This window comes from Prionailurus bengalensis, chromosome A2 (assembly GCF_016509475.1).
Source record: "Prionailurus bengalensis isolate Pbe53 chromosome A2, Fcat_Pben_1.1_paternal_pri, whole genome shotgun sequence".
Classification (NCBI taxonomy): domain Eukaryota; kingdom Metazoa; phylum Chordata; class Mammalia; order Carnivora; family Felidae; genus Prionailurus; species Prionailurus bengalensis.
Window position 1 is genome coordinate 319,847 of NC_057348.1, and position 9,388 is coordinate 329,234.

General features: G+C 67.5%; 1 protein-coding gene across 2 annotated transcripts; it reads left to right on the forward strand.

Annotated features, from left to right (window-relative positions):
- Window positions 1-649: 649 nt before the first annotated feature.
- LOC122486617 (mitotic spindle positioning) lies at window positions 650-8,516 on the forward strand. Of its 2 annotated transcripts, XM_043585992.1 has the most exons (5): window positions 650-1,512; window positions 4,665-6,412; window positions 6,717-6,820; window positions 7,729-7,767; window positions 8,225-8,516. In XM_043585992.1, exons 2-5 carry the CDS (start codon window positions 4,717-4,719, stop codon window positions 8,312-8,314), a joined length of 1,929 nt encoding a protein of 642 aa, XP_043441927.1. In that variant the 5' UTR covers window positions 650-1,512; window positions 4,665-4,716; the 3' UTR covers window positions 8,315-8,516. The 2 variants fall into 2 exon arrangements, with proteins under 2 accessions (XP_043441927.1, XP_043441928.1); XM_043585993.1 differs by lacking the exon at window positions 650-1,512 and having other exon boundaries at window positions 3,968-6,412.
- Window positions 8,517-9,388: the final 872 nt, after the last annotated feature.

Genomic DNA, 9,388 nt, shown 5'->3' on the forward strand with positions numbered 1-9,388 from the left:
GGGGGAGGGTGTGGCCAGGTGGGCGTGGCCCCACCAGGGCGGCCGGGCCATAAAAGGAGGCCGGAAGGAGGGAGCAGGCTTCTGCACCGCAGCCCCGGGCTCCCTTGGACTCACCCCGGTGCCCAGTGCCCACCGCACCTGCACCCACGTGAGCGGCACCTGGGCAGGTAAGGCCTGGAGGTAAGGGGGCAGCCGGTGGTGGCGGGACTTGCTTCCTGCTAACTGTGGAGTCCTCTGGTTCTAAGGCCCGTGCTGGGCCCCCAAGCTCTGCAGAGAAACCGGTCCCCGGGAGCGGGGCGGGGGGACGGTGGGACGCGTTTACAGAGGCTGCCACCCCGCACTTCTGTCCCACTAGGCGATCTTGGAAGTTGCTGCCTCCCCTGGGCCTCAGTTTGCCTATCTATACAATGGGCTTTATGAACCCTGAGTGGGAGGCCTCCTCAGTCTGGGAGCAGGACAGTTGGGTCCTTGTCTCCAGCGTCCCAACATGCTGGGTGATCCAGTCTCTGCCCTTTTTGGGCCTCACTTGCCCAGTATGAGCAGCATACGATGGGGGGGGTGGGGGTGGCGGCGGTGGGAAACTCAGGTTCGAGTCCCACACTGATCCTCCTCCCTTAGGCAGGATCGGAAGAACCTGGTGGTCCCTACAGCCAGGCGAGAGGCAGTCAGGACAGAACCCCCAGAGCAGGGGATTAAAGCCCCGTCCACTGTGTCCCCGCCCTGTAGACCGACCGCCAGGCCGATAGGTCCAGGCCCACAGAGATGCCGGGGTCCCGCGGCCCCGGCAAGTTCCTTGCACCTTGGCCAAGAATCAGGCTGGATGGCTGAGTGCCCGGCAGGCCCCGCTGCCCATGCTGAGCCTTGGGGCCCCCATCCGTCAGGGGGGCCTGGGCCTTGCCCACCCTGCCAATGTTTTCCGGCACTCTGGGTCCTTTATGTAGAAGTGGCCGGGCATCCTCCCTGCTCCGTGACGTATGCCCATTTCAGAGGAGGGGACAGGCTCAGAGAGGCTAAGTGGAATCTGAACCCCGACCCAGCGAAACCCCCCGCAGAGGCTAGCAGGCTGGGCGAGCCCCAGAAAGGGGCTCTCTGGGGTAGGAGCCCCAAAGGGTGTTCTGAGCCTGGAGCACAGGGTGGGGGGCTGGTTCAGGACCTACTGCGTGACTCTGGGCGTGATGCCCCCTCTCTGGGGTGCCGGAGGGCCTGAGAGCAGCTGGAAGGAGCTTTCCAGTGAGTCCCGGCTCTGTGGGGCTGGAGGCCTGGGGGCCGGGGGGCCGGCAGGCAGTGGGCATGGCGCCTGCCGTCCTCCCTGCCTGGGTATCGTCTTTCTCCCTCCTCCTCTGGACTTTGTTTCCCGGGCCCGGGTGGGGCCGGGGGGAGGGGGTGCCCCTGCTTCCCTAGGCGGGGCCCTGTCCCCTGGCAACCCGTGGGCAGGGCATCGGGATTCCGGTCTCTGTCCTGTCGACGGCACCAGAGCCAGGCCCAGAGGCTGCGGGGGCCCAGGGGCAGCATGTGAGTCGGGACCCGGCGTGGGGGCAGGGTGGGGGTCCCGTGTGGACTGGGCTTTGTGTCTGGGACGAGCGTTCACGCGTCAGTCGGTAGCCTGTGCTCATCTGTGGGATCCGCGGGGCGCAGGGAGGGAGGTGCCTCAGTCCCCCTCCCCCGCCCCGCCCCGGGCCCAGCTGGGGTGCAGGGTCTGGTGGGGGCATGTGAGGGTATGGGGGGTGGCCCTGTGAGGGGGCTGGCTGGGAACCCGTGCGGCTGGGGCAGAGTCTGGGTGTCTCAAGGTGTTGGGGCGTCTGCCCAGCCAGGGCCCCGGGAGGACCCTCCTTGCTGTGTGACCTTGCTCGGAGCCTTAGCCCTTCCAACGGGCCTTTGCCCGAGGGCAGGAGGCCAGTGCCGAGGAAGCAGATGTGTGGCACCAGGGGCCATAAACCCAGTTTCAGTCTGGTATCCACGTGATACGGGGTGGGGCTGGGAGGGGCAATGGGGGAGGGGGGCTTCCTGGGAGAGGAGGCGGCTGCCTGGGAACGCAGGCTCCGGCCTCGGGACCTGCTGCTCTGCGGCCGGCTGTGCGGTCTCGGGTGAACAGCCTGCCCTCTCTGGGCCTCGGTTCCCTCTGCTGTTGACTGGGGACAAGAACGGCCCCCTCGCCGCGGGCTCTTACGAGGAGCAAATGAGACGCTGCTGTGGGGCGCTGTGTGCGAGGGGCCACGGGAGACACGGGAGGCTCTGTGATCGCTACCACCCCTCATTCGTGCGGAGCCTCCGAGGCCCCGAAAAGGCTGACCCCCTGGGCTCTACCCCTTCGGGCCCCATGTGGGGGCCTCATCGGCCCGGCTTGCAGACGGGGACACTGGGGTGCCGCAAGAGAGGACGCCTGCCCCGGGGTCACCCCGAGAGCAGTGGTGGGTCCAGCCAGCATTTAAAGACCATTAGCAGCCACCGTGAGAGCATGTATCTGGTGCCTACTGTATACTGGCTACATGGCAGACTTCCGGGGTGGACCCAAGTCCCGCGGACTCTACCTCTGGTCCGGGTGTGGACACTGAGGCCGGAGGTACCAGCCGGCGGGGCCCCGGGGCCTTGAGCCCAAGACCCAGCCTGAGCCCCGCCCACTGGCCTCCGTGACTCACCCAAGAGGAATGGGCCAAGGAGGAGGCAGGGCCCCCACCCAGGCCCACTGACAGCCTCTGGGCAGGTCCCCCCACCGCCTCCCCGGAGTTAATGTCCTAAGTGGCCTGTAAATCCTGCTGGGTGTACGTCCACCTGCCCACTCGGCAAACACTCCTTCATCGCCGTTCGCACACCTGCCTCCCCCCCCCCTTCCCGGGGAGCTCCAGGGCGTGGGGACAGGCCCGCCCAGCCCTCAGGGTCAGCACCGGGCTGGCGCCGGAGGGGAGGCCTGGAGGCACAGCCAGGTCTGTGGCAGAAATGACCCTGACCTCCAGGTCCTGGGCACGAGCAGGAAACTTGCCAGTCTTTATCACCTCCCTGCTGTATACTGGGCTCTGGCTGCAGGAGGGGGTGCTCATCTGGGCCCTCCGGGAAGAGAGGGTCCTGGGCTGAGGGCTTCCAGGGGCAGAAGACGAGACTCAAGGACGTAGCCACCCCGTGACTTCCGGGAGGGCATCTCCCTGGGGGCTGTGTGGTCCCGGGCAGTGGCGTGGCCCGCGGGCTGAGATTTACTACCCAGGCTTGCTTGTCTTTACCTGTTGCCTTTCTAATTATAGTCTCAGTATTGGATACATACGGACGCCTGCTTAGTACACGTTAGTTAGAACATGGTTCCCATGGTCGATTTTATGTTGCCTGACCCCACCTCTCCAGCTCAGGGCGGGGCTGCGTTTTCCTCTTTAGAACGGCAGCTTTCACAAGCAAGGTGGCCCCAACGCGGCAGGTTCTGATAGAACTGGGAGATGGGAAAAGGACAAGGGCTGCTTGAAGACCTGGGAACGGCCAGTTCCTTTCCTCAGCCGTAAAAAGGCGAAGCCTAAACTGGGTGCTGGGCCAAGCAGCGGGAGATGCCCGGACAACAGGCTCCAAGAGCAGGGGCAATCGGGGGGGGGGGGGGCTCCCTGGAGGAGGTGTCTTGTGGGCTGCAGCTAGGAAGGCTGTGGAGCAGCACAAATGCAGAGGAAGCTGCGGGAGGAGGAGGAAGAGGGTCGGGTTTGGGGTAGGGACCCCTGTGAAGTCTGGGTTTTGTGCTGAGGTCAGACGGAGGCCCTGGAGAGCAGGTGCGTGCCTTCATAGGAAGGGGTTCCCAGAGCTGTGCTCAGCAGAACCGCGAGGCTTGGAGAGGTGCCAGGGCCCCCTGGGGCACTGGATCAGGGTGTGGCCGGAGGCTCCGTGGCCTCACCTAGCCCCGCAGGACAAGGTCCAAGGCGTTCCCTAGCCCGTCCTGGCTTTATGGCACCGAGGCGGGGGACTGTCCGGGATGGGACCAGGTGTCTCTCTAGGCAGGTGTAGGGGAGGGAACCAGAAGACCGGAGTCTCTGCCAGCCATCCTCCCTCTCTGAGCCTTAGTTTCCCCACTTGACATCCTTAGTGAGGGGCGGGCCCGCTGATGAAAGAAATCTTACACGAGGAACCTCAGAGTGTGTTGCACCCTGGGAGACAGGCAGGTGCGCTTGTGCACACGGGGGCCCAGGGAGGCTGCCTGGGGATGGCCTTGGGTCTGGCCACGTGAGCTGGGTGGGAGGGGGCAGTAGCAGGAGTCCGGGACACGAACGGGCAGGGGCACCAGAACATGTCAGACGCTCACGGGGCAAGCTGTTGAGAGAGTCAGTACGGGAGTGAGCTACAGGTGCGGCTGGATCCAGGAGTTCACACAGCATTTTTTAGGGGCGCCTGTTGGCGTCAGTGCTGCCCTCAAGCAGGCTGTGTCCGTGAGGGCACACGTGCGGCCCCCAGCCGTTTGCTGGGTAACAAGCCCGGGGGGCGGAGGGCTCCGATTTTCCAGGGTAATCGCAAAGTCTCAGGACCAGAATTTCACGCCATTGGCAGGCTGGGTCACGCGTCCATCCCCGAAGTGATCATAGAGGCCCTCTGGCCAGGACTTTGGCCTTCGAGGGAAAGGAAATCGCACCTGTCCCCAAGAGAGCGGCTGGGGGCTGTGTCCCGGTCCCTGACGTGTCGGCTGTTGTTCCCTTCTCCCCCCCCAGTGAGCCCGGAGCACCTGCGCCCGGAGCCGTGGGCAGCTGAGTCCCCCAGGCCATGGACCGAGTGACCAGATACCCCATCTTCGGCATCCCTCACTCGCCCCGTGTGGGTGGCCTGGGCCCGGAGGAGGGCACCGGCCACACGTTTGAGCTGGTGGACGTGGGGCCTGCGGCCAGCGGCTGGGACCAGAACAAGCCACGGGCCCTGCCTGCTGACCGAGAGGCCGGGCCGAACGCGGCCGGGCCGAAGGCGTCCCGGAGCCCACGTGCCTTCCTGGACCGGCCAGCCCCGTGGAGGCTCGGCCGGGAGGGTGACGAGAAAGAGGAGGCGAAGGCCTGCCGTCGGCACCCAAGGGACGCCCAGCCCACGCGGCCACGGAGCCTGGAACGGGAGCACCAGGCACTCGGGAAGGGCAGCACGGCGGCCACGCTCCAGGGCAGGCCAGCCCACGGGGACCCCGGGAGCCCCGGCCAGGCTCAGTCTGGGCCCCCGGAGGAGCACGTGGTCGACAGGGAGCAGATCAACTTCCTGGCGGCCAGACGGCAGTTCTTGAGTCTGGAGCAGGCCGGTGCAGCGGCCGCCCAGAACCTTCCAGCGAGGGCGGCCCCTGCGTGCGCCCCGCCTGCCGTGGGTCAGGCCTCCACGGCCTCGGGCGGGCTGTCCCCGGCCGGCGGGTGTGCCGTCCCCCCGAAGCCCCAGGGGAGGGACGCGGTCTCGGGAGAGAAGGGGGGCGCCGGCGGCCTCCCCGCTGCCCCTGGTGCCCGGGCTGTGGGCGGCCGTGGCTCCCGGTCCCGAGTGGGGTCCCCGGAGCCCCCCGGGGAGACGCCCATCGAGCGGGAGATCCGGCGGGCCCAGGAGCGGGAGGCAGACCTGCGAGAGCAGAGAGGGCTACGGCAGGCGGCCAGCCAGCAGGAGATGGTAGAGATACCCACCAGGCCACTGCTGACCAAGGTCGGCCTGGCCTCGGCCCCGCGGCGGGACAGGGGGCGCCCGTCACTCTACGTGCGGCGGGATTTGGTGCAGGAGACCCAGCGGGAGGAGGACCACCGGCGGGAGGGCCTGAAGCTGGGCGAGCCGTCCACGCCTGCCGGGGCGGCCCTGGGTCCCCAGCCGGGACTCAGGAAAGCCCTCAGCTCAGACTCCGTCCTCGGCCCGGCCCGGGAAGACGGGCCGGCCTGCCCTGCTCCCGCGGTGAGGAAGGTGGACCGCGGCATCCCGGCCGACGCCCTCCAGCCGCACCCGCGCCCCGGGAGCCCCCGGCTGGCGTGCCCAGCCCTCCACGCGTCCGGCAGGCCTGGGGGTCTCTCTGCGGCCGAGGCCGAGGCCGTGGGCTCTCCACAGGCCACAGGCTCTCCGTGGCACCTCTTGGAACCCTCTGGAAAACCGGCAGGCGCAAAGCCGCAGTGCTCCAAGCCCCGCGAGGGGCCCCCGCCGGCCAAGAGAGGGGTCATCCGACAGGAGCATTTCTGCCTGCGGCCCCTGCGGTTCAGGGTCCCAGACGGGCCCCTGCAGGCCGCGGCCCCCCGCGGCCCAGGCTGGGAGGGCGGGGGGATCCTGGCGTCGACGCTGCAGAGGTCCCAGTCGTCCGAGCTGCTGGAGAAGGAGGTGGAGAGCGTCCTGCAGCGCGAGCGGGAGGTGGCCGAGGAGCGGAGGCAGGCCCTCTTTCCTGAGGTCTTCTCCCCGCCGCCCAATGACGACGACGACGACGACGACGAGCCGGACGGCTCCAGGAGCTCCTCCGCGGCTTCCGGTGAGGGGTGGGGGGGGGCAGAGGGGCTGGGAACACCTGGGGGGCTCCGGCGGCCGGTCTCTGTACCTGAGCTGCGGATTCTGGAGGCGGACGTCAACTCTGCCTTGTCAGGGGTGCGAAGGTTTGAGGGTGTCGTGTCCCCCGCCGTCCGCTGCTGCCCAGTTCGTCCCCCCGACGGCCTGGGCTTTGCCCGTCTGTCTGTCCGTTCTCCCGTTTCCTCTTGGGCAGAGACTCGGAGCCTCCCGGGCTGGGGTCTGGTCGAGGGTCCCTGGGACCCTCCTGACACCCCCCTCTCCCCGCGCAGGCGTCACGGGCAGCTACTCCGTGTCTGAGTCCCACTTCTTCACCCCCATCCACCTGTCAGGCGTGGCGGGTGCTCCCAAGCAGAAGAAAAGGAAGGAGCCGCGGGTGAGTCCGGAGCCCGTTGGGGCCACAGGAGGGCAGAGCGAGACCCTGGTAGGACCTGGGTTGAAGCCCGACGCCCTCACTGCCTGTGGGTGGCCGTGCCTCTGCCTCTTCCCCCCGGGAGTGCACAGCGCGTGTCCCTTTGTCTGTCGGAGGCCCCCGAGCAGGGTCCCCACCGTGAGGGCGTCCCCCTGAGTCAGTCTGACGGACGGGCTCTGCTTCGAGGACGACAGTGACAGTTGATGAGCACCGTCATACCGTCACCACTGCGCAGCATGTGCGGGTGACGTGCACGGGGCTCTGCGGGCCACGCCTATACCGTCTCAGAGCCACGTCCGTCTTGCCACACGCTCTTCAGAGAAAGCTCGAGTCGCCATGGCCAGCGTCAGGCGGTGCTGCTCCCACACGGGGACTCAGCCCAGACCCGACTCCGCCCCCCGCAGTGGTCCCCCTGAGGCCGTCTCTTCCCTGGAGGGGGGGGGGGGCTCCGGGCCACCGGGGGGAACCACGCCGCGTCTAGCCTCACCGCCTGCTCTGGCGGCTCGGGGCACCGCGTGGGAGCCCAGTGACCCGGCTCAAGTTCGGTCCTGCCACTTGCTGGCCCGTCATGCTGGGCAAATCCTCTCTGACCCTCAGTCCCCTCCTCTGTAAAATGCGCCCCCTCTGAGCCCTGGGACGAGGCCGGGCTGCAGGAGCTCAGTAAACGTTGGCCGTCTCCTTTGTGACGAGTTTGCAGAGAGAGCCTCGAGGCTTCACGGAGGGGGCAGCGCAGGGGAGGCAGGCTGCGCACAGCTTTGAGTCTGGGGGGCCGCGGTGGCCAAGGAGCTCCCTCCCCTCCACCCCAAGGGGGGGCCCAGGGGCCGGGCGTGGAGTCCCAGGCCCCGGGGCTCACGAGCCTTCGTTTCCCACAGTATGCCAGCCTCAGCGCCTCCGACCACATCAACTCAGAGGTGAGTGTGCCCCTGGGCCCTCCGCCGCGGCCTCAGAGCCGTCAGGTGCCTTTCTCGTGGCGGTGCGGCCCGAGCCTGCCTGAGTGGGTTCTGCTGGGAGCCGCTCGGGGGGGTTTGCCGTGGGTACAGACCGTGGGAGGGGTCCGCAGCCGGGGAGCGAGGGTCTGGGCCAGACACAGAAGGAGGCTCACGGGACAGTGCGTGAGAGCGGCCGCTTTACTGCCCTTGTGGATTCGTTTATGAACGGGGTGCAAAATGCCAGAGCTGGCGGTGGACCTGCCGTGGGTCTCAGGGTGACCTACCACGCTCCTTGACACTGTTACCAGGGGTAGGGGGTCTAAATCGGAGGAGGGGATGGCCTGCTTCCCTCCTGTTCTAGATCTCTGCTACGAGCTGGCCGTGGGGGACGGCGTCCAGGGCTCGGGACCCTGACGGGGACTCTGTGCCTCTCCTGCAGGTCCTTGAGGCCACACGGGTCACCCGCCACACCAATGCCAAGGCCAGGTGCTGGGAAGCCCGTATCTACGCCAACGAGGGCAAAGGCTGAGCCGGGCGCCCCGGTCCTGCCCTGGGGGGGTCTGCTGGCCCATCCGAGCCCCACTTCCCTTAGGAAACAGGTGCCTGTTTAAACTCCCCACCCACCCCCTCCCAACCCCTCCCCCCCAGAACCACAGATCAGGGCCGACAGCCCCGAGGCCGGATGCATTTTCAGCCCTGATGGTTCTCTTTCCTGTTCTTATCTTCCTGGAGACGTTGTTGTGTTTTCTGTGTGTAATGCTGGGGACGGAACGGGAGGTCTCTCGATTCTGCTTCTAAGACTTTGCCAAACGCTTTGGGCCCCAAATGGGAGGAGACCAGCCGCCCCCCACCCCCAGGTCCAGATGTGATTGTCCCTGCTAGTCTGAGGGCGGTGGGGCTGGTCCCTGGGGGAGCCGCAGGTCTGAGGGAGGAGCACCCAGTCTGAGGGCCTCTGTGTTGTCCCCCAACCCCACCCCCGCGTGGCACACCCAGCAAATCTCTGAATTACAGCCCTGTGGGGTTAGCCCCCCCGCCCCCGGCAGAGAAGAGGGCTGAAGGGGACCCACGTGCTCTGTGCCCGCCCCCCGCCGCGGCCCAGCAGGGACAGCGTCAGTGCCTGTCCAGTGGGCGAGGCCAGTGGGTCCCCCGTGTGGCCCTGCAACAGCGTCCCTGGTGTCCGGGGAGGTTGGAGGGGTCACTGGTTGGGCCCTGTGTGCATCCTATCCTCCCACCTGAGAGACGAGATCATTCTGGGCAAGGTGTGGACGCTGGACCCAAACCCTAGTTCTGCAGCCATCCTCGGGGTGGCCTTGGGGGTCCCCAGAGCTCCTGTGCCTCGGTTTCCCCTCCACGCACAGGGATGGCCGGCCTCAGCCTCCAGGCCCCTCCGCTCCCCCTCTTCTTGGCCGCTGCAGGGAAAACCGAGGCGGCCAGCCCAGGAGGCAAAAGCCTGAAATAGCTGGGCGGGGGTGGGGCCGTGGGGGCCCGGGGTGGGCTGGGAGGGGCTCCTCAGGGTAGAGCAGAGACAGGCCGAGGGAGGAGGCAGGGCCCCAGTCCGAGGGAGGAGGCGAGGTCTGTGTCCACAAGCAGGGCCTGGGCCGGG